General features: G+C 37.3%; 1 protein-coding gene across 4 annotated transcripts in view; it reads left to right on the top strand.

Moving 5' to 3' along the window:
* The window catches only part of SNX13 (sorting nexin 13), a 108004-nt gene that overhangs the window by 37141 nt on the left and 44879 nt on the right, over positions 1-25984 (top strand). For all 4 annotated transcript variants that reach the window (XM_014076354.2, XM_014076341.2, XM_014076348.2 and 1 more), the window contains exons 2-9: positions 2447-2559; positions 7695-7797; positions 8244-8333; positions 15586-15707; positions 17747-17868; positions 19170-19271; positions 19842-19930; positions 23873-23956. In XM_014076354.2, coding sequence (XP_013931829.1) covers positions 2447-2559; positions 7695-7797; positions 8244-8333; positions 15586-15707; positions 17747-17868; positions 19170-19271; positions 19842-19930; positions 23873-23956 — 825 coding nt within the window. The remainder of the gene's footprint in view (positions 1-2446; positions 2560-7694; positions 7798-8243; positions 8334-15585; positions 15708-17746; positions 17869-19169; positions 19272-19841; positions 19931-23872; positions 23957-25984) is intronic.

Below are 25984 nucleotides of genomic sequence, written 5' to 3'. Positions count from 1 at the left end.
CCTAATACATGCCTTCTTTCACTGTCTTTCCTTTTCTGTTTGTTGTAAAGCTAAGCAATATTATATAGGTTTCTACAGATACTTTTTTTGCTTCCTGCTTTTCATCTCATCTCTAATTTCTAAACTGATTCTGCACTTCTGCTACTAACCTGCAATAGAAAATATGCAAGGGCATATATATTAATAATAAGTAATGATTGGAGTTTTAAGAACAATTTTAAATTTAGTTAGTATAAAGAAGAATAGAAATTTATCACATCAATATTTTAATTATTGATAGAAAATGTTTTTTTGTTAATTTTTTTTATTTTGTTTTACATATATGTATCAATGCATGAACAGTGTGGGACTTGGGTGTCATACATCCTGATACTAATAAAACTAATCATAGTTATTACATTCAACCAATTTATATATTTCTAATAATAATACACATGTTATAGTCTATCATTATTTGATTATTCAACTATCCACTAATATTCCCCCTTTCTCTTGACCCTATCTCTATCCTTTTAATCATGTCACCCTTTTATTAAAAGGCGTTTTCTTTCTATCCTACCTAACTTCTAATCATACCACCATTCTAAGAAAAAAAGGAAAGAAAGAGAAGAGAAAAGCGAATCAGAACAACAACAAAAAAGAAAAATCCTTTCCTTCTATCGTCTCTTGCCACTTCAGACTTTGGTTGCTATGCTTTTTTTTTTTTACTTACATCCCATATTCCTCTCTTGGATCTTTATCTCTGTCTGCATCTACTTTTGGCTATTCAATCTAAATGTTTCTTCCATCACTACCCTCTTGCCTAGCTTCCAAAATATCTGCCCAAACCCCTCTCTCCCTTTCGAAGGTATCTTCCTATGTCTCAAATTCTCTTTTCAACTCCCTTAAGATATTTTCCCACTGGTTTAATTCATCAATCACTATTATTTTTATTACTATCTCCTCCTTATTTTCTTCTTTTGTTCTTCAATTCATTTTTTTTTCCATTTCTCCTTTTAGCTCCGTTCTTTTCTGAGCATCGATCTTTACTCATCAACCCTTGTATAGTATTTTCTATTTTTTCTGTAATCTCCTTGAACCCTTTCTTCCTGCTTTGGAAAATCAACACCATCTCCTTCAAAGTTCTACTCATTTCTTCCTTGTTAATCATCTTATTTTGTGTTAAAAATTTAATATAATGTTCAGGGATCACTTTATTTAAATAACTTCCTTGTTCTCATATTTAAGTCTCCAGTAGTTAGATGTAACCATTAAATATTTTCACAATCCTTCGTGTAAGTATTTCCAGAGTTGTATAGTTTCCTTTTGTCAGCACTCTCAGATTAAATTTCAGTATTGCCAATAATCAATCTTATTTTAGTCTTTCAATTGTAATTTTAATAATAATTCAATTGTAAAAGCAGAATATTTTTAAGCAAATACTTCTAGTATTTTAAAATGCCTTCCCATTACTACGTCTTCCCAGTTTAAGAGTCCATTTTTTCTTTTAATGTATTGTTTTTCTCTCTTTAAGTCTTTTCCTTCCAGTCTGGGTTTTTTTCAGTATGCTTAATCACCGCTTTAAGAAATAGTTCTGAGAAAATAGTTCTATATTAGTCCTTGGGGTTAGGTTTTAAGTGAAAATGAATTATCTCCCCCAGTTCCAATCACGGTTTACCTACTTCGCTCCGGTACCAGTCTTAGTTGTTCCTCAATTGTCCCAGCTTTGTTGCAGCTATCTTTAGGCTGCCTCTTCTCCTCGTCGCAGCAGAGAGCAAAAAAGCAACCTGTGTTAGACAGGAGACCTGTGATTCTCTGTGACCTTATAGGACACTCCTTTTTGCTTCACTGTCTCTACACGGTGGCTTTGGCTCCTTTCGGACCTCACCAAGGGGGAGAACTCGGCACAGGAGTGTGGAGATCCATCCCTCGTGTCTGATCTCACAGCAATGTCTACCAGAAGTCAACAGAAATTGTATTTTGTTGAAAGGGCTTTTGAGGAGGATTGGTTATATTCTGACTTGATTTCAAAATAGTTTATGTAAACTTTGAAGAATAGTGTATAGTTTATGGCCAATTGCTATAAGCAAAGGATTCTTATCAAGAATATAAATCCAAATAATTTTGGATTCAACACAACAGACCTTTTTTTAGATTCTGAAAATGTAACATTAAAACGTACATTTTTCTGGAAGTATTCAGGAAATACTCAGTTTTGATATTATGTTGGCAGTATTTTTCCTAATGGATTACTTTCATCCCTGTGAAAGTCTACTTAACTTTTACTTCTAATTATCTCAATGAAAAGGCAAAAAAAAATCCTGACAATATGTTTTTATGAAATAAATTCTGGTATAAAGACTTTATCTGATGCTCCATGAGAGTTATGTCAAATTAGAAAATATTAGGCAAAAGTTTATACTTAGATGTAAACATAAACCTGTTTTTTTCTCTCATTTTATTTCAGACCAATCTTTCCATATGGGGATGGGGAAGCCTTGTTGTTCTGCTTTTTCTAATTACATTTGGACCATTTGCTATATTTTACTTCGCATTTTATATTCTCTGCTCTGTGGGTGGGTAAGTATATCATTTGATTTGTTCATCATGGTGAAGAAATGTTAAAATTAAGATTGACAATATGATTATCATTGTTATCATTATCTCTATTACCGTATATACTCGAGTATAGGCCGACCCGAATATAAGCCGAGGCACCTAATTTTACCACAAAAAAACTGGAAAGTTATTGACTCGAGTATAAGCCTAGGGTGGGAAATGCAGCAGCTACCGGTAATGATGTCCCGTGTAGCCGCGGGAGCGATGTCCCGCCTCCTATGACACACGGCACAGTGATTCCTATCATTGGATGACTGTACCAGAGGAGGTGGGACATCGCTATGTGGCTGCTTGCCATAACAAGGAGGAGGTGGGACATTGTTGCAGAGTGGCAGGAAGGGGAGGAAGGGGAATCGTAAGACAGCCCTGCATTACATTAGAACGTGAGGAGGGGGGGTGGTGCGGTGCGCGCTGCGCGGCAAACTGACACAGAGGGAGGGGAAACTCACAGGGGCGCCGGGCCATTCACGAACGTCACCCAGCGGCATGGCCCCGCCCCTTTTTCTCCTCCATTTCGGGCAAATTTTTCACTGACTTGAGTATAAGCCGAGGCGGCTTTTTTCAGCCCAAAAAGTGGGCTGAAAAACTCGGCTTATACTTGAGTATATACAGTACTGTCGTTATTCTATTAAATTAAATTGACATGTCACCTAACTCCCAATAAATCTGAAAATATAGGATTATATGAGATTATAGATAATGACCAATAGTTTGAATTGCACCTGAAGCAAGCTGGTGACCAGTGTAACTTATGAAGCTGTGATGGTTATAGGGGCATTATTGCTTTCTGAATGGGCTGAAACTTGTGATCTTCAAGGTCTGCCCCATGTAAAGTATGTTATAGTAGTCATGTCCTGAGATAACTAGGGCTTGAGAGTCTGTCTGAAGGGAATGAAACTCAGATGAAAATATATAAAGGCCATTCTCCTAGGCGCTGCTTGGAGTGTCCAAGCATGGGTTAACTTCAGCTTGCTGCCCAAGGACTGAGTTCAAAGTTTTTGTAGCTACGCCTCCTGCTCCCTTTAGAGGCTCAGTTTAAAAAACTCAGTCACCCTAAAAGGATGCAGTTGGGGAGATACAGTTCTTGGATAGCAAGTTGGACTCTCCAAACAGTCTAGTGTAGCCTAATTTTTTATTTTTGTTGTCAATGGATAGTTTAGGAAGCATTAGGGTTTTATTATTTTTCCCTGCAAGTGAAAACTTTCTCATACAGCCTTTCTCATGTGCGGAACAGGCAGCTTGGAGTGAGGCTGCCTTCGGCGACCACTGCAGTTGAGGCACCACTGGGAGGCTCGTCAGCAGCTGTTGGCGAGCTCAGGGGGCAGGTAGGAAGGCTAGGGAACCCCCAGACGCTGTCGGAGGACTGTTTCTAGCCCTGGAGGCTCTACTGAGCTATCCATCCATATTGCTGTCAGTTCCCCGGTGCCGCTCCAAAACTCGCGGAGATGATTTTGAAATGAAAAAAAGTGGTGTGCTTTATTTCCCAGCCATTTAAAATGCTGCAGCCTGGCTTCCAAAGCAGATTGCCGCTGGGAGGTCGTTTAACATCAGAATCTCATTCTGGAGCTCCAGGCAGGTTCCCCCCTCCCCAGGAAGAGGGGAATTTGGCTTTGCTGTGGCCATTCCCCATTTTATTACAGCGCGGATCTGCGGGCACACTGAGACTTTCCAATTTGGCGCCAAAACTTTGCACCACTGTTGCTCCTTGTCTGGCCCTTCCCTCAGAACTGTGACTGCATAAGGGGCTCATCACTTATATCCCAGGCACTTCCAAGGCTTAATTATTCAACGTGCCTGTGTTACAACTTGGAGTGGACCATGGCCAGCAATAGTGTGGCTGAAGTCAGTGATCAGACAGGTCCTGCCAAGGGGGACAGTGCAAGTCGCCCTGCAAAAGGGAAGCAGCCCAAAAACAAGACTTCCAAAGCAGAAGAAAGATTGGCTGAGAGGCGACAAACGGTATTGGAAAGGCAGTTTCAAAGGACACGATCTGCTCAGGAGCAAACTGCCCATGCCAGGGAGGCACCACCAGCTGAGTTCCTGCAGCTCCTTCCGTAATTGCCAACCAGCAGATAGATTACCATCCCTGGTAGAAGAAGGGGATTTTGGTTTTTGGCCCAATCCTTCTAGGGCATCTTTCAGGTCCCTTGCCTCCTCCCTTGAGGAGGATTACATGGAAGATGCCTGCTCTCTGTTGGAAGAGGAACTCTCCTCCAGAACCTAGAACTGGGGTCACATGCCCCTCTCAGGATCCAGGTTCTGAGTTGTCCCCTGCAATGCAGGAGGTGGTTGCATGCGTGATTTCGCAGGGCATTGCAGATGGCATCCAGCAACTAGGCCTCACCTTGCCTCCCAATAGCCGAGCCAGAGTTAAGGTGCATGCCGCTGCCGCTCAGGACCAACCTAGCAGGGCCTCTCCTCAGCTGTCAGCGAGGCGCCCCAGACCTATCTGAGGAAGAGAATCCGGCTCCTGACACCCCTGCCTTTTCGGGGTTATTCAAGCCTTCCATGTTTAGGGCCATCCTCACTAAGGCGAGAGCTTCATCTGTCCAGATGAGACTCCCCGCTCAATCCGATAAGAACAATGCCACAGAGCAGGGTAATAAGGAAACTGTTGGTTCCTCAGATCCAGGCCCTCGGCTCTTCAAGGAGAGCAACCCCTCCTCAGGATCTGGTTCCACTCCCCAGCTCTTTCTGGGTGTTATCCAGCGCCAATGGGCCCAGCCCAGGTCTATGGCTAATCCCAGTGGGGTAGATAAAAACCTCTGTTCGATGGAAAGTAGCATTGAGGACTTTCTGAAGCTTTCTCAGGTAGATGACCCCATAGTGGCCCTAACCTCGAATTCGATCCTTCCAGCTGATCAGCTGGAGGGATTCAAGGCGGAGGACAAGAGGGCGGAGAAGGCCTGTCATAAAACTCATCTGGCCACTGCATAGGCCATGAAGGCCTCCTCTTCATACTTTACTAGGGCAGCCTTGTTTTGGCTTCGTAAGCTGCTAGCCAACCTTCCAGCTGGTGACACTAGATCACGCCAGGACATCAACAAAATTATTGCAGCAGTTGAATATTCAGCTGACGACTCACTTAACACCACCAAATTCTCCTCTAGGACCCCGGCCTCTAATGTGACTTAGTGCCGATTGCTGTGGCTCCACCATTGGCAGGCAGACATGGAGGCAAAGTGGAAATTGGCTTCAGCTCCCTTTAAGGGCGGCAAGCTCTTTGGTGAGGCCTTGGACTCTGTCTTAATTGAGTCCAAGAACAAACGCAAAGTCTTGCCGGTGGTTACAAAAAAACTGGACCGCAAAGGCTGTTCTTTTTTTCGTAGGCAGCCCTTTCGGACTGCAGTCTCTCCTTCCGGGGGATTTACCAGACCTTATTCCCAAACACAGGACCGCTCCCATGACAGGGCTTCATTTAGGGACAAAAACAAGCTGCAGGATATCCGCAGGTCCTTTAGAAGGAGGTTCTCCAACCACTCCTTTCGAAGAACCAAGTGACCGTCACCGGTCCCCTCTCATAGCCTGCAACTCTACGCCGATCAGTAGAAGGTGACAACAACCGACAGTTGGGTCTTGAACACGATCTGTTATGGACGTACCCTGGACCTTCTCTCCTTACCTTCATGGACATTCATCTGCTTTCTCCTTCTGAAATCTGCCCACAAACGACAACTGATGTGGGCAGAGATCAGGCATTTGCTGGACATAGTGGCCATCGAACAGGTACCGCAGGGTCAGGAGGGCAAAGGATTTTACTCAATCCTCTTCCTCATTCCCAAGGCCTCAGGAGGGGTGAGAGCCATACTGGACCTCAAGAAACTTAACATCCATTTAGCATACAAGCACATCAAGATACAATCAGTCCAGCCATCTTGGGTTGCATCAGGCAGGGCAACTTCCTGACGTCAATCGACCTGAAGGAGGCATACCCAAACATTCCCATTCATCCAGCACATCGCAAGTTTCTGAGGTTCCAATTTGCAGACCAGAATTTCCAGGACAAGGCTCTACCCTTCGGCCTCTCATCGGCTCCCAGGACATTTACCAAGCTTCTAGCCGCTGTCGCTGCATGACTTCTATCTCGTCCAGTGAGACTCGTTTGTTATCTGGACATCATCTTGTTGATGTCATCATCCAGGGAACAGGCATGTCGGGATCTCAGCGTCACTATCCGCATAGTCGAACAACACTCCAGAATCTGCAAGGTATTTCTCACACAAGAACGAGCTTTATCTACCTTGGTGACCTCCAGGTGGCTACCTTGGCTACGCAGTTGGCAAGTGGGCAATAAGTCCAAATGGAACCTGGCATCCACCCCGTACACAAGGTGAATCCTTAGACCCGATTCTCATAGAGAACAAAGACAAGAAGAAGGTCTTACCCACTAATGCTAGGGAACCAGACTCCCGACCGGGCTCATACCATAAACCTTCTTACAAGCCCCCTAAGCTGGAGTATCAGCAACATAGGTACTTTCCCTACTGATCTGACAGGCAGGTTGATCGCCCTTACTACCAGGATAGGGGTAGGTACCAGGGCCAGTCCCGTCAGTCCTTTCATGAGGGGAGGGGCAGCTGCCCCTTCCATAAAGGGAAATGACTCCAACCCGAGTTTTCCCATAGGTGGCCGCCTGGAACTGTTTGCGGATCAATGGGATCAGATAACATCAGATACCTGGGTCAGGTCCACCGTCAGTAACGGCCTATGCCTGGAATTTCTCTCTATGCCCACAATACTCTTCAGGACCTTTTCTCCGTCTCAGGACCCAAACATCGCTTGAATAGTTATGATTTTCACTTCTAAATAGTTATGATTTACTCAATTGTATTTATTTAAAATTTGCTATGAGCAATGTTATGAAATTATAATAATTTTCAATTCCCTCTAGAGGAACAAAGCTAATTTTAAAGGCATTAAGGAAAATTTAATTCTACCAACTGTGCTTCTTTAATAACAATGTTTTTAAATAAAATGTTTAGCATCCTAATGGAGCAGTTGTAGGAATAACCTTAGAAATATGCATATATGAGTAGTTGTTCATTCTGAAAGTCACTACATTATCTCAAAGTTTGTTATGTAATTTATTTTTTGAGGGGCTTTGTGGTAACACTCTTGTTTGGAAAAACTAATTCTGAGAAGTACCTCGAACAGTGTGAACACTCCTTTCTTCCTCCAATCTCATTTGGCATTAATAAGGTAAGCAATAAAAATAAAAGCTGTAGTCCTCAACTTAAGACTACAATTGAACGCAATTTTTCTGTTTTTAAGAGACAATTTTTAAGTGAATTTTGTCCTATTTTATTAATTTTCTTGCTACAGTTGTTGAGTGAATCACTGCAGTTTTTAAGTTAGTAACACTGTTAAGTGAATCTGGATTACCCATTGACTTGCTTGGTCCTGTTTGTTTGTTTATTTATATCCTGCTTGATTAAAATCTGGAAAGACCACTGAGGAAGTAATAACAATTGACAAGAAAAAAAATATGTTTGTTTGTATCCCACCTCTATTAAAATTTGAAAAGACCATTTCATAGCGGTTATATTGTAAAACTTAATCTTTGTTCAAATTTGTATTTATGTGAACTAAAATTGCAAGCTTATAAAACTACAATACAAATTAACTTTGTGTGTTCTTTTCCAAAGTGCATAGAAGAAATGAAAGAAGAAAGCAAACCTATTAAGATTGATAGGAGGTTAACTGGTGCCTATATAATTGATGAACCTCTGCAGCAAGTGAGTTGAAAAACATTGATTTTTTAAAAAGTTTATTACTCTAATGTTCTGTGAGTTCAACTATTAAATGTAAATATTTTGACAAGAAAATAATCTGTATTTAAATTGTACAATATATAATTTATGTTACAAGTAACATGAATGCCGTGTGCAGCATGAAATACCTGTTCTTTTCAAACCTTGAATGGAAGATTCACAACATAATATAAAATATACCCTCTCCTGAATGTTTTTAACTTTACCCAAAAGTCTTTGACTCATGAATGTCTTGAATGTATGTCTCTTGTCAGCATTTGCCTCTCTATTGTCAAGCTAGGATGATGATACTAATAGATCTCACTTAATGACTACTTCAGGTAGCAATTATTTGAAGTTACAACAGTATTGAAAAAATAACTGCAACTAATGCCCATATTAATGACATTGGCAACATCTTTATATATCTGTCTGTCTGTCTATGTCTCTCCCTCTTTTTTTCTCTCTCTTGTCCTGTGTTGATCAAAATAGTTAGCATGACTTGTCCTGTGCCTGACACACGCACACACATCCTTTTTGTCTTCTTCCACTTTTTACATTGGTAGAGCTGAGAGATTAAACAAGCAAACTATTGTTGAGCTGCCTTCCTGGAATTTCCTATCTGGTGCTAACCACAAGTTAACAAACTCAGCTTTGTGACCTTAGCTGACTCCCAGTTGCTGCTTGTAATTGACAAGATTTTAATCAGTGTTATACTTTCAATATACTTTCAGTTCCTTAAACTGCTTGCAGCCAAGAGCATACTATGTAGTCAGCACCAACACATTTTTTCAGTATGTGTTCTGCATTGCATGTTTGCTTATTCTCTTGTACTCCCATCCTGTCCCATAAATATAAATGCAAACATTAATTCTCTTCTTGTTAATTATCCTAACTCCAAATTGGGCCGTAGGACACCTGAAAAAGTTGGGAAAAAGAGAAAAGCTGAAATAATATTGTAAATATTATAAAACAGATGCAGTTATGTGATTTTCTGCTTAGTGACAGTATCATTTAGCAATCAAGCTTGTGGTCCCAATTCGATTGTAAAACAAGGGATACCTATATTATAGTAATATTTGTTTTCTACTGAGGTTATGTTGTGAATCACTTTTAGCTTTTTTGTCTTCAGACTCTGATCTGGTGTGTGGGGGAGAGATATTATCTCTGGTCTATAGTTCTGCTATTAGTTTTGATTCCAATCTTGGTTAATACATCTAGCAAAGATAGATAGCAAAATTATGCGCGCACAAACACGCGTGCACACATCATGATCCTCTGCTTATATTATTACCAGTGCCAGTTCCTCTCCTAAGCTTACTCTCAGAATTGTTGCTGTTACTATTTAGGATTTGTTTTGAAAAATTAATTGTTTTTATAAAGGGGTATTTCAAAACTAATAGCAGAACTATTTACAAAACATAAGAACACTTGTGTACAATTATAAGGCAAGTGTGTATGTTGACCAGTGGTGGGTTTCAAAAAACTTTGCAACCAGTTCTATGGGTGTGGCTTATTTTGGGGCGTGGCTTGACAGTCATGTGACCGGGTAGGACTGGCTTGGCAGTCATATGTCCAGGTAGGACTGGCTTGGCAGTCATATGACCAGGTGGGAATAGCTTGGCGGTCATGTGACAGGTGGATGTGGTCAATTTAGTCGTCCATTTTGCCAATTTAACAGTCCATTAAACAATACATCACCCTCCCTTTCTATTCTTTTTAATACTACATGAAATTTTTGCTCTAGTTTTTTTTATTATTATTATTAGAGCACAGAGGTTGGCAGTGCCTGGGGATTTCTGGGAATTTCTCCTCTGTGTTAGAGGCACTAAAATAACCAAGATGATATAAGGTCTCCTCTTGGACCAGGGGGTTGGACTAGATGACCTCTGAGGTCCCTTCCAGCCCTGGATTGCTGTGTTGCTTCAAAGCATCCTCTGAAGCTGCATCTAGTGCCGGGTTTGTGGTCTTCCTTCCTTTCCTTTCTCTCTCTCTCTCTCTCCCCCCCCTCCCTCCCTCTATCCATCTATCCATATCTCATTCACTTTCCCTTCGCTTCCCTCTTTCTCCCTTCCTTCCTTCCTTCCCTCCTTCCCTCCCTCCATTTATCCTTCCTTCCTCCCTTTCTGTGAAGAACTCCAGGTGGTCTTTGGTATGCAGAAGAAAAGCCAGATGTTTTGAAACTGAGAACATGCCCATTGATCATCTGGCACTTTCAATAAGCTCTCAACTCAAGCTCCATACTAAAGGTCTTCAAACTTGGCAACTTTAAGACTTGTGGACTTTCAACTCTCAGAATTCTCCAGCCAGCAGAGCTGAATTCTGGGAGTTGGTGTCCACAAGTCTTAAAATTGTCAAGTTTGAAGACCACTCTGCTCCATGCACTTGGGAATCCCCAAACAGTGAGGATTTCTTTCTTTCTTTCTATCTTTCTTTCTTTCTTTCTTTCTTTCTTTCTTTCTTTCTCTCTTGAAGCCCCCTCCCCTGCTTTTTCTGCCAGGGGATGCAGGGAGTCTTGCTAGGTCCTCCACGCTCTATTTTGGGCCTAGCAGGCCTCCCTGTAGCCTCCTGGGAACCAGGGAAGGTAAGGTTGCAAGCCAGGGGGGGTGCAGCAAGCTCTGGGTGGGGGCAATGGGACTTACCTGTAGGAGGAGGAAGCAGCTCACTTGGAGCGCAGGGCAGGCACCACGTGGCAGCTTACGCAGGCAAGTCAGCTTAGGCAGGGAAGCCACCCAGGAGGTGAGGAGTGTCTGGGTGAGGCAGGTCAGCGGAGCATTTGTACTTAAAATGATCTGTGCATGCACACAACATTTAAAAATGGGAAAAAATTACATTTTTTCAATGAACATTGTTCTGCGCATGTGCAGAACAGAAAATCAAGATGGCGGATAGAACAGTCATGTATCAGCTGGAGTTACTACCTATTCTGCCGAACCAGACTATTCTGGTAGGAACCCATCTCTGATGTTGACCAAATCATTTTAATGCATATTTACCACCTCCAACCTGTATAAAAATGAATGCTTGGTGGATATAATCATATCGGCTGATTATTATTTTTTTGTAAAGGGGGAGAATACGGCCTAAGATCAGCATCTTGTGTGCAAAATTATTAGGCAGCTTCTTTTCCCCAGATGAAATAGACAAAAAAAAAAAGATTTAATTGACTCTGAAAAGTCAAAACTTGAAAATACCATATTTTTCAGAGAATAAAACGCATTCCCCCCCTCAAAAAAGTGGATGGAAATGTCTGTGCATCTTATATTCTGAATATTTGTGGCGGTGAATGGACCACAAGGGCAGCGAACAGGCCACTGCAAATGGGGGGCAGCTAATCGGCCACGGCAAACGTGTGGCGGCAAACAGGCAGCGGCAGTAAACGGACCACAGCGAACGGGTGGCAGAAAATGGGCGGTGGCAAATGGGCAAAGGCAGTAAACGGGCTGCGTAAAATAGGCCAGATGAATAGTGGATGGCTGCTGGGAGGCAGAGGCAGATTCTTCCCCCCCTTGTTTTTCTCCACAAAAGCTAAGTGCCTCTTATAGTCTGGAATGTTTTATAATCCGAAAAATACATTAGTCTTTCAGAGGGATTAAGCACTCTTAAAATTTCTAAGATATCGAGGTGTGATCACAGAACAATCAAAAGTTTTATTGCTAATAGTCAACAGGATTGCAAAAAACATGTTGAGAAAAAAAGATGCACGTTAACTGCCAAAGATTTGAGATGAATTAAATGTGAATTACCAGAAATCCATTATCCTCCAGTGCGGTCATATTCTAGAACTGCAACCTACCTGGAGTGCCCAGAAATACAAGGTGTTCAGTGCTTGAAGACATGGCCAAGAGAAGAAAGACTGAAACCGGACTGCCATAAGACACATAAGTTGAAACGGCAAGACTAGGCCAAGAAATAACAGTTTTTTTCAAAGGTTTTATGGACTGATGAGATGAGAGTGACTTTTGAAGAACCAGATGAATGGATCTGTGGCTGGATCAGTAATGGGCACAGAGCTCCACTTCAATTCAGATGCCAGGAAGGTGGAGGTGGGATACTGGTATGGACTGGTATTATTAAAGATGAGCTAGTTGGACCTTTTCAGGTTGAAGATGGACTCAAAATCAATTCCCAAATCTACTGCCAGGTTTTAGAAGACACTTTCTTCAAACAGTGGTCCAAGAAAATGTCTGCATCTTTCAAAAAGACTGATGATTTTTATGCAGGACAATGCTCCATCCCTTGCATCGAAGTACTGCATTATGTAGCTAGCCAGTAAAGGTGTGATGACCAAGGGCATAGCACAGAGATAACATAAACAGCTAGCAGTTCAAATTGCCTCTTTATTACTCCAAATCTCCCAAAACGCTTCCACGTTTCTGGCAAGTCCCAGAACAGAGTGAGAACAAATCCACATAAAAGCCTCAAACAGCCTCTGGCTACAATTAGTCCAACCCAGCGCCGTCTGAGCTAAGGCTGCACGGCAATAAATCCCAAATGTATTTTGCAAAACAAGTGCAAGCAAGGAGTTCAGGGAGCAAAAGATCAAGATAATTAGTCCAGAACACCAACAAGGAATGCAAGAACTCTTGGCAAGTTCAAATGTTCAGCATACAACACTTCCGGATCTCAGTGTTTGTTCCCAACAGATTCCCCTCCCCATGATTCTCCAAGTCTGCCTGATAAAGCTGGGCGGGGCGCTCTCCTCGCGAGTGGCCTGTTCTGTCTGCGATATCATGCCTTCTCTGCCCTCTCCGAACCCTTGCATCAGGAGGGGGTGGTTCTTGCTCATCGTCTGAGCTCTGTCTCTCCTCCTTGCTTGCAGGCCTTACTAATTCCTAACAGCCTTGCCTGGGCCCTTCCCCAGTTTTCTCCAAGGCCAACAGAGTGCTCTATCACTCGCTGTCAGTTTTGTTCCACCTCATCTTCCACTGCAGATTCAGACTCCCACGGGACCATGAAAAAAAGCCTTAAAGATTAAAAAAATAGTAACATGGCCTCCTTCATCACTTTGGGCCCTTCTTAAACGGTAGATTTGCGATGAGGAAAACAGTATACCTCTCTAAACAGTGTCTGGGAGACTGTAGTTTCTACTGCACAAAAAGTTGATCATCAACCAATCAAGAAACTGACAGATTTCTTGAATGGAAGGCTTATGACTGTTATTGAAAAGAAGGGTATTGGCACTTTAAAAAAAATGTCAGAAATGTATATTTGTACTTCGTTGTTGTTCGTTTATTCTCACTTTAAGAGATGCAAATAAATGAGTGAGATGGACAAATTTTCATTTTTCATTTAGTTGCATAATAATTCTGCACACTAATAGTTCGCCAATAATTGTGACAAAATACTTGCCTAATAATTCTGCACATAGTCCATGCATTTTGAGTAGAATTTCTTGCTAGAAGTTTGCTAGAAGCTAGATGATGAAGTTGTTTTTGGATAGTGCAGGTGTACTATATTATCTGCTGCTAATCTGAATAGATCATAACTATAGACTAAGTTATTACTATGGTTTGCTCACATGAAAAATGTCAATGTTAGGTACCACTCCCTGTCTAATGGGGCAGAAACATTTAATTCCTGATCTCAGAAACTATGATTGAAGTAAGCTAATATTCAAACTAAAGTAAATACAAAATTATCACAGGTAGATTGCAACAAATCAGTAATGGAAACTTTAAACAATGCATTCTGTTGTAAGAGAAAATGGAACATCATAATTTAATTTAGTGTAGAGCATGAGAAAATAGTGCATGGAAGAAAATATGTGAAACTTATATTGATTCTAACAAACAGGGATAAAAAGAGCTGTTTTAAGGCTCCAAAATATAATCTATTGTAGCTGCAATATTCTAGCAGGTTCATACATTGTCCCCATCCAAATTATATTACCCTTTTAAATAATCACTTAATTCTAGGATTATGAGAAAATGAAAACAAACAAAATATCTCCTGGTAAATTATAGAATCACTGTGATAGTATGCATACCACATAGCACATTTAATGGTACTCCTTGTTGGCCAATATAAATATACTGATCATTATAAAACATATCATTTACTACACTTTTTGGCTCCTCCTCAATTTCTGAAACATCTAGAATATGAAAAATCAGAAAATATGGAGTTGTAAGTGCTTGGAAAATGAAAGACAAAGTCCAAAACACAATGGGGGCAAGTGGGGGTGCAGGGGTACACTCATTTCTATTACTAAAATAAATTTCTATATGAAATCCCTTAAAAACAAAAAAGGCAAAAGAGGATAATTGAAAAAACTTCAAATTAGTACAGTTATATTGGGATGCTGGCAGTGGAAATTAAATGAAGATTGCATACACACACACATAATCAAGTTAGCAGACTTAAGAAAGAAAATTAAAAGAACTATTGTTCCATTTATCTTGTGGGATTCAAGCTAAGGATGTAAGAATTGATTTATGACAATTGCATGTTATTTCTTCATGTACTCATATTCGTTCAGTTCCACTTCAGAAGAGAACACAGCATAATTGTATCTGTTGAAATGTTTTTAGGAATAATTAGATTAATTTGCTCATAAATATGGACAAGATGAAATTCTCATTCCTAATTTGAAAAGCTGTAAAGGTAGTAATTGACTTTACAACCATTTATTTAGTGACCTTTCAAATTTATAACAGCACTGAAAAAGTTAATTTATCATTGGTTTTAATACTTAGGTATGTTGTAGTTCCCCATACTTATGTGATCAAAATTCAGGCATTTGTCAATTGGTATATATTTATGATTGTTGCATTGTCCTGGGGTCATGTGATCACTATTTGTAACTTTTCCTACTGGCTTTTCCAAGCTAGGTCAATGGGGAAAGTGAGATTCATCTAATGACCACATGATTCACTTAATAACTGCAGTAATTTGCTTAATTACTGTGGCAAAAAAAGATCGTAAAATGGAACAAAACTCACTTAACAACTGCCTTGCCTAGCAATTGAAATATTGAACTCAATTCTGGTTGTAAGTTGAAGACTACCTGTAAAGTAAAGGGATTATATGATTGTCATAAATATTTGAAATAGTGATCAGTGTTAACAGTTTGAAGTTTCATAGATTTTTATGCATTTATAAAGTAATGCAAACTAACTAGATCATTATAACCATAATTTTTATATTATTAAGTTGATTTGCTAAATATTTGTTAAATGTAATTGCTTTATGAATGCTTTAATGTTTGATTTTTTTAAAAATGTATATATTTCAGATCATTCAATTTTCCTTGCGTGACTATGTCCAGTATTGGTATTATACACTAAGTGATGATGAATCTTTTCTTCTTGAAATCAGGCAGACTCTCCAAAATGCACTAATTCAGTTTTCTTCTAGGTAAGAATTATTTTCAGTATATTTTTTTCAAACAAGTCTGTAAAAATCTCCCAATATTTTATAAAAGAAGGTTATTTATGGCAATTACCTGTGAATATCTTCAAACATATGTTATTTATAAAAACGATCTAGGTATTTCACAGAACAAATATTGTTATAGATTGTCTTTGCTTAATGAACATAAAGAACTTAATAAAGTTAAGAGACTATTTGAAATTACATTGCTGCTAAATGAAGGTTAGCTTTTGAAAGTATGACTTATGACATACTCTAAGTTATAGTCATGTAATCGCAGTATGGTTGCTTGTTCATACTTATGATTGGTTACCAGGCTCCCTATGATCATGTGATCGTCATTTATAATCTTCCCTTCTGACTTCCCCAAACAGTGGAAAAGCTAGCAGGAAAGGTTGCACGCCACTGCTGCCTGCAAAGATGACTTGCTCTGTTTTCTACAGCTAGCTGAAAAACATTTAAACAACATGGGAAATTTGCAGCAAACTCTCTGAACTAGAAAGGGATCTCTTGTCTCTGGCTGGTTTTAAGTGCGTCATACTCCAAACACTCTATGCCAAAATCATGCTTGGATTTCAGGATGGATCCAGTGTCGGCCATTCACCAGATCCCAGAGACAACTCTGCCTCATTTATGAAGCTGACTACAAAAAACTGAACATCTTTTTAAAAAATAGTATTATTAGAAATTTGCCCTAAAATTGTGAAAAGTTACTGATAGCTATAGTTTAAATATCTATGCATTTTATAGAAACTTAAGAAACTTAATTTTAGTAAGATTTAGGTGGAATTCAGTGGATGGAATTATTGCTAGTTAGCCATTTATGATTCATCATCATTGCTGTAAAACATTCCCTTTATATTAAGAACGTCAGTTTGTATAACTATATAGATGGAGCTTAATGGAGTTTTCTCCAAACTTCATATTTTCTAATTGTGACAACATAAACTTCCAATTAACCTGATCAAAAGCCTTTTGTGCGTCGAGAAACATAAAGGCCACTTGTTTGTCTGGCCGGGCTTCCTAATATTATAAGGCATCCAAAATAATTCTAACATTATCTTTCAAATGCCTTGATGGCAGGAAGCCGTTCTGATCAGGGTGTATAAATTTGCTAAGGAAGAATTTAAGTCTATCTGCCAGTATAGCTGCAAAGATTTTATAATCCACATTGAAAAGTGAAATGGGCCTATAGTTTTTAATTTGGGTACGGTCAACTCCAGCTTTAGGCAAAAGGGTTATATAGGCCTCAGCCCACAATTTCGGTGTGATAGAATCCGTCAAGACAGCATTAAATATTACTATTATCTCTTGTCCTAAGATTTCCAAAAAAGTTTTATAGATTTCAACTGGCAAACCATCCATGACAGGAGTTTTGTTGTTTTCCATTTTTTTGACTGCCTTTTCTAATTCATCTATTGTTATCTTTTGGTTTAGTACCCCTTTCACTTCATTTGAGATCTTAGGTAGATTTGCATTATCTAAAAATTACTTAATTTGGTCCTCAGAAATTTCCGCTCTACTATATAGTTGCTGAAAAAAACCTTGAATAATTTCCTGTTTCTACCCTTAGTTTCTACTAATTCCCCTTTACTATTCTGCAGTTGAGCTATACGTCTGCTCTTTCTTTCTTTCCGAAGTCTATAAGAGAGCCAACGGTCCGGTTTGTTAGCATGCTCAAAAAAGTTTTGTTTAATCTCCCTAAGTTTCCGAGCAACATCCTCCTGGTCTAGAAGAGATATCCCGTGCTTAATTCTAGCCATTTCTTCTTTTTTCTTATCATTTACTGGGTCCTATTGCAAGGCTTTTTCCACCACCTCCAATTTGGCTATCCATTTTGCCCTCTCTTCTAATTTTTTCCTCTGTGTGCCTATTGTATATTTAATATTGTAGTGTTATTGTAGTGTCAAAAATCTAACTAAAATTATCATCCAATGAACAAGTTAAGATCAGAAAAATAAAGTGTCAATTTGTATTAAAAATTCTTCTATGTAATACATTGTCATTTTTTTTTAATTTTTAAGGACAAAAGAAATAGATTGGCAACCTTATTTTACTACTCGAATTGTAGATGACTTTACTACTCATCTTAGAGTATTCAGAAAAGCTCAGCAAAGAATATCTGAAAGAGATGAACAAATTAAAGGTACTGACTAAATATGTTCTCCTTATAGAAATGTTATAATAAATTAAATGAAGGCAGTTTCTTTCCTAAATTGCGTTAATTCAATCTGTCTTATGTATAAAGTTATTGCTATTTTTATATTTATGTTATTATATTTATAAGGCCATCTGATTTTGATGCAGTTCAAGGTGTTGTACAAATAAAGATAATGCAATATTACAATAAATAATATTGTAAACATAATAGACAAGCATCCAGAGAGTATGAAAACTTGAAACCAATACTAAATCAGTGAATTCACAAATCATCCTGATACAATGCCTTCTGGAAGAGGCAGGTCTTTAAGACTTGCCTGAAAGTCATGGCCATATGGACCTTGGGATCAATGCTGTTCCAGAAGTAAAAACAGCGACACAGAAGGTACACTATGTTTTTTTCTACTAAAAGTTCCTTAATTCAGTCACTGTTCTGTTTACATTACAGATAAATAGCATATTGTATATGGCACGCATTGTACTGCTAGATGCAGTCTCCCCCACTGTCTTTTTCTGGTTTCTTCATCCTTGCCCTGATTTTAGGCTACCTGATAATATGCCTTGCATTTTTTTAAAGGGAGAATAGAGGCAATTGCAGGGGAATTTAAAGGGCGGGATTAGAACATTTTGGTTATGTAAGTACAGCATTGGATTCCTGCATAAACAGAAATCACTGGCCAAAGACAGATGTGCCTTCTGTAGAAAAGCTTTCTTGTTTAATTTCTATTCAGCCAGAACTCATAATCCTGGATGGAAGGAAGACAACTTGAAGGGGTAGAGTACGTGAATTGCTGGTCTTGAATGTAGAATATTTTGGCCATCTTCACATGATTTGCAAAGTAACTAAAAAGAAATGGAAATACAGGATGTGCAATACAGTACAGCCTAGCAAATAACAGTTTGCTTCCTACTGCACAAAAACCAGTAAGAATTATTATTCTTTTTTGCTTTGTGTTATACATTCAAACACAAGAACATATTCCTTGCTGTCTTTTGACTCTGATATGGAAGGCACTATCTACATTATATATTGTAATTGCAGTACAGCTGTACATACAATGTACTCTTCGAAATTGACAGTAAGTCTCTTCTTTAGCAACTGGATACCTTTGAAAATGTAGGAAAGAGAATTAAATTACTAATCCATATGCAAATAGTACATAAATGTTAAAATAACAAAAGTTTATAAGGAGGCGAAATCTGAATGCAATTACTTCAGTAATAGGGATTATTGCAGACTAAAGTTCTTCTAGATGAAATCTGCTCAAGTTTCCAATTTTGGTGTAGATGGAGCAGAAGATCTTGTAGATACATTTTTTGAAGTTGAAGTTGAAATGGAAGAGACCATCTGTCGTGATCTGGTCTGCACATCTCCCAAAGATGAAGAAGGTATATGATTATTTTCTTTCTTAATTATACATTAAATGAAAAGTGCTGATCATCATCTCTATTCTACAGTATAGATATAGATAACATTTTATTAAGCTTTAAAACAATATAATTAATATAGGGTAAAATATTAGCTGTTTTTATGTATTATGTTCAAACTATATGACTATATAATTATTTTACTATATTATAAAAGAATTATATACTTTAAAGGAAAGAATATGATTGTATGACTGAAAAAAAATTAGAAGTCTGCAGTAAACTATTTAAGGGAGGGAATTACTTCATTTGACTAAACGTCTATATTGATAGTTTGGTGGTCAGTAAGCATTTTTATATCATAAGATATGACATTTAATTCTGCTATTGGAGAAACGAAGCATATTTATATACTATTTTTCTGTTAGTTTAGAAATGTTGCAAAATGTTTCAAATTAATCTTATGACTAAACTTACCTAAAATTTAGTTGTCTATTTACATCTAAAATTATCAATGGTATTTGGTAGATGGGTGGATGGATAGATGGATATTACTAGATTTTGATACACATTCTTACCTTGTACTTTTAGGATTCCTAAGGGATCTGTGTGAAGTTTTACTGTATTTATTGCTACCTCCCGGGGACTTCCAGAACAAGATCATGAGATATTTTGTCAGGGTAAATTTAATTTCATATTATATGACTGCAGTAATCCAATATTATTTAGCCTAAGAGCTGCATAATATTAATATATTATAAATATTATTTAATTATGTATATTATATAAATATAAATAATATTTATATAATAAAATATATAATTTAAAAATAAATATTAAATACAATATTCATTAACAATATCTAAAAATAAAATGGGCAGTCTGCAATTGAGAACTTATTTTTATAGAAGTCCCAGAAATTGACCATTCTTCATTCTTTTATATCAACATGGTTTTGAGTCCTCTTTTGAATAGGAGCTCTGATTGAGGCATGAAACATCTGCTTGAAAATACAGGAGGCATGCATTAAGTCTCTGCTATTTCTAATACTTCTGTATCTAATAATTCTAGACATATTATATAACTGTATATAAGCATATGGATAACTCTATTGTTTGTACATCATTCCTTTTATTTAAAATAATATACTTCCTTTAAAAAACACTAACTTCATTTTTTCATCCAATCACATCTGTGTATATGTTTATGAGCCAGGCTACATTGTATTTTTTTTGTTTTCAGTTTTCTCTGCTTTATAGTTATTTATTTATGTAGTTTATCCTAACGTCAATCCAGAGTGACTGTAGGCCTTTATTTATATTGTATATTTTATATTGTTGAATATTTCTATGCTTGACTTGTGTCACTGAAATATTTTAGACAATATATAATAAAATGTTTTTAGATACTTTGCTACCTCCTATATATTTATTATTTATTTCTTTCATATTTATTTTTGTTTTCCTCATATCATGAAGAGAAAAACTCTGTGTTGGTCACAGTTTACACTACAAATGCAGAGGAGTTGTCCCTGCACACTCTTGAAGAGACCTATATCCAAAGTATTTACTTTTACAACCACTAATACATTTGGGATAGGAGAGTCTGTTTGAAATGAAGCTTATGTGGACTGATTCGTTATATGTAGAGTATTTATTTGAAATCTGTTTTGACCCAGCTATCCTGAAAGAAAGACAGTGATGAGAAAACCTGTAACAGATACTTTTGCTTCATGCTAAATGACACAAAGTTAAGAGTATAAATTATTATTAGATTCCAGTCTAATAATTATAAAGTCTATTTTGTTTTGTGTTTTGCAAACTACAGCTACATGTATAAACAAGTAGTTCTTCACTTATGGCTATTCATTTAATGACAGTTTTAAATTATGACAGTCTTAGAAAATATGATTTACAATTTACAATCCATTCTCAAAGTTGTATTATATTCCAAACTTAGAGAAAAATGATTATGATTTAGGCACTTGGCTACTGGCTTGCATTTACAATGGTTGTAAACCAATGGTTGGTTTCAGTGATTTGTGACTTTCCCAACTCGCTTCCAACGAAGTCAATTGAGGAAGTCAGAGTCATTTAACGAATCTATGATTACTTAGCCATTTAAGAACTGCAAAATGGTTGTAAAGTTGAATCTGATCATATGATGACTCATTTAACAATCACATTGCTTAGGCAGTAGAATTCCAGTCCTAATTGTGGTAGTAAATTAAGGATTATCTATAAAAAGACAGGATAAAATGATAGGGATAATTATAATAACGTATCATCTTTTTCCAGTTCTCCCACCACTAATCAACTATTTGCCATCATATTTTTAACAACTATTGCTTTACTGCATTTCTTTTACCACTTAAAAACTCTCATTTTAAACATATTTTTACACAACATCCTCTTAAGTAAAGTTTTAATTCTATACAAGCATCCTTCTTTCTTTAAAATGAATATTGTGGTTGGGACATCTGATATCTCCTAAAATTCATAAAATTAAGTTCATAATATGATCTTTGTTTAAAGTAATCTATCTGAACTTGGATGATCTTGAAAACCTAAGCAATGGTCTCAGAAAAAGTTATTTATGACCTGCCCTTGAACCTAGTCACATCATCCCTTTAGTGACAAGATCACAATTCAGATGCCTGACAAACAGCTCACATTTACAACTAATTTAATACCCTGCATTCATGTGATGGTGATTTGCGACCTTTCTAGCCAGCATCAATTGGGTAATGGGTTCACTTAACAATCATTTGTAATTATTTTGTAATAAGCTACAGTGATTTGTTTAATGATTATAATAAAAATGATTGTAAAATTGTGTCCAGTCATATGCTGATACACTTTAAAAATTCCAACTTACAGTTGAAATTGTGATCACAATTGAAGTTGTAAGTCGAGGAGTATTCTAATTTGGTATTAATTTGCATAGAATAAAATATTGTTTTTATTTGTAATAGTATTTCACACTACAACTAATTTGTACTGTAAAAATGCAGGTTTTAAAATAGTAGTACCATTACGGGTTTAATTATTAATTAACAATAAATATTAATGTGTAGCCATAAGCTGTTATGTTGTCCATGGCTTAAAACCATGATCATGAAGAAATGCTTCACATTAGTGTCATCTGTCTGCTGTTCAGTAGGGTAGCCTAATTTTTTTTGCAGCAAAGTAGACAGCCCAGGTGGCAGTAGGCTATCTCTAACTACCCTGTTGCACAAAATATTAATGAAAGCTACTTTTTCAAACTATGTAGTTATCTTCATTACATAACTATTGTACTAAATACCCATGAGATTCTGTTGTTAAAAAACTTTACATTGAAATGACTTAATATTTCGAGACTAACAAAATTAGCCTTTTTCCAAGTTAATTTTTATTATCTACTGCAGGAGTGTCAAACTCAATTTCATTGAGGGCCGCATCAGGGCTGTGGATGACTTTAGGGGCCAGGTATGCTTGGCCGACTGGGTGGGTGTGGCCATCTTGATGTCACTCACCGGGTGTGGCTAACTGGGTGGGCATAGCCAGCTTGACATCACTCCTGAAACTGCTGGCATGTTTCCTCTTTGCATTGGGTAAACTGGGCTGAAGTGACACGAGGCGGCTCCTTACATTTTCCAGGAGGGCCCCAAAGGTGAGATCTGACCACATTGCAGGCTGGATCTGGCCTGCGGGCCTTGTGTTTGACACCCCTGAACTGCTGTTATGAAGTCAAGGAGATGAAATGGGATTGAATCAGGGCATTTCTTGATTGTTATCAAGTTTGTATTAAGGAAATACATTGACTTTTGCAAATACGAATTGGACTGTAGGCTTTCTTCAGAGATCTGAACAAACACATGACCAAATATAAATAACCTGTATTTCAAGAATATAGGACTGTCATAAACTTCTGAAGAAGAAGAAAAGTTAAGAATCAATTTTTAGGTCATATCTCAGACCATGTTTTCTTACAATATTAGTTCTTGTTCATCTTTTCAGTATTTCTCTTCTTTCCTTCATATAAATCTTCAATTTTGGATGAATCTTGGATCAAACTAGTAATTCAAGACTAAGATAATGGTATACATTCTGTAATTTAAAATCAGGGTAGTAGAGGTTTCAAATAAATAAAGAACCAATATGTACTGAGTTATCTTCTATTTTAGATAATCATCAGTATGTTGACACTGCAGTGCATGTAGAACATGATTACAGTTTATGCAGCCATTCTTTGTATTATTAAATTGCAGTGGAAGACAATTAATGAAAAAGGATTTCAGTTTAATTATGTTACTATAGGATTTGGTACTAAGAATTAAACTATGCTTGTGCTTACTTAAGGATACAAATTTGAAAACATAAAACTAGCTGCTACTTACTAAAAATAATCTTTAAAGTATATTAAATGTATTTTTCAAAATATATGAAAAAATATTTATTTATTTATTCTTTTATTTATTCCATTTGTATAGCCACCCATCTCAATCCAATTGTCTGTAGGGATAAACTGATTTATCTGGCTTTTTAATTATTTTAGCAAAATCCTGAATCAAAAGTAATATTCTGCAGAAATTATATATAGGAACAGTATGTCTAATTTTATTATTCATTATTTTTCAGGAAATCCTTTCTCAAGGAATTCTTCTTCCATTAATAAATCAGCTCAGTGATCCTGATTATATTAATCAGCATTTCATATGGATGGTAAGTTATTTAAAAATCATAAAGCCAAACCTGGCAAAGCAGAAATCAACAATTTTCGGGCTAAACAGAATAATTTAAATATATCTCAACTTCAGCTATCTTCTATTCTTGAAACCAGCAGAAAATTGACTCAGAAAATTATTAATAATAATAATAATAATAATAATAATAATAATAATAATAATAATAATAATAATAGATTACAAGAAGGCATTGGACTCATTACCCCACAGCGGGATTAACACCTGTCTGAAAACTTTGGAGTCAGCAAAAATATGTACATTTTTGAAAGCCAATATGTAAAAATGGAAAAACATGACTTTGAGAAAAGCATTGGCAACAAACAAATGCAAGTATTAGAAATAACAACTGAGATGGTCAAAAATCGAGTTAAAAAAGTAAAGAATTGGACATCACCTGGAAAGGACCAATTACATCACCTGGAAAGGACCAAGAACCAGAATTACCAATTCTGGCTCAAATATCTGACCAGTTTACATGCAATATTGGCCAGGCAACTAAATGAAATTTTACAAAAGGGCCAAATTGATGAATGGTTGACAACTGGAAAAACATACTTGATTCAGAAAGATGCAACTAAAGGAACAACACCTGAAAACTACAGACCAATAACATGCTTGCCAACAACCTTCAAATAACATGAAGGATTATTTGGAAACAAACAACATCTTGCCAGTAGAGCAAAAAGGCAACAAAAGAAGGAGCAGGGGCACAAAAGATCAGCTCCTAATTGATAAAATGATATTAGAAAATTGTAAGAACAGAAAAACGAACTTGAATATGGTCCGGATTGATTACAAAAAGGCATTTGACTCACTGCCACATAGTTGGATCATAAAATGCTTGGAAACAACTGGCATTAGCAAAAATATTACATCCTTTACTGAAAAGGCAATGAAACAATGGAGAACTGAGTTGGCAGAAGGGAATGTGATCTACGGAATGGTTAATATCAAGCAAGGAATTTTCCAGGGTGATTCACTTTCACCTCTTCTCTTCATCATCGCGATGATCCCACTATCAGTAATCTTAATAAAAAATGAAATTAGGCTACCAAACAGCCAAAGAAGCTGAAAAAATTTCACATTTACTATATATGGATGATTTGAAACTCTATGGAAAGTCAGAAATAGAAATCCAATCATTGACAAACACAGTCCGAGTATTCAGCACCGATATTTCAATGCAGTTTGGCATGGAAAAATGTGCCACTGTATCCATAAAAAGGGGCAAAATCACTGCATATGAGGGAATTGAAATGCCCAATGGCCAACTAATTAAATGCAACGAAAATGAAGCCTACAAATACTTAGGCATTCTGCAGTTACTATTGTCAGGCGAGAGTACACCAACAGAGTTAGGAAAATTTTGAAATCTAAATTGAATGGTGGAAATACAATCAAGGCCATAAATACCTGGGAAATACCAGTTATAAGATACACAGCTGGTATAGTTAATTGGACACAAGCTGATTTGGACATTTTGGACCAAAAAACCAGGAAACTAATGACAATGTACTACAGTTTACATCCACGTGGTGATACTGATAGACTATACCTGCCCCAAAAATCAGGTGGCAGAGGATTATTACAAGTGAAGCAAACAATTGAAGAAGAAAAACATGCACTGGCTGATTATTTAAAAGACAGTCAAGAACATCTATTAATCGAAGTAAAGAACAAAAATCTACTGAAGGCCCAACAGATGAAACAAGAATACAAAAAAGATGTGATAAAATCAAGAATGGAGAGTTGGCAGAACAAAGCACTGCATGGCCAATTTCTGGAAAAAATAAAAGATAAAGTGGACAGTGAACAAACTTGGTTATGGTTAACAACAGGTACATTAAAGAAAGAAACAGAGTCACTAATCCTGGCTGCGCAAGAACAAGCTATCCGCACAAATGCCATTAAGGCCAAAATCGAAAAATCGTCTGATGATGCCAAATGCAGACTTTGCAAAGAAGCTGATGAAACTGTTGATCACATACTCAGCTGCTATAAAAAA

Source organism: Thamnophis sirtalis, unplaced genomic scaffold, assembly GCF_051295495.1.
Source record: "Thamnophis sirtalis isolate CommonGarterSnake01/CBP01778 unplaced genomic scaffold, rThaSir2_p1.2 scaffold_4, whole genome shotgun sequence".
NCBI classification, from domain to species: Eukaryota; Metazoa; Chordata; class Lepidosauria; order Squamata; family Natricidae; genus Thamnophis; species Thamnophis sirtalis.
This window is presented reverse-complemented; position numbering and strand designations above follow the sequence as displayed.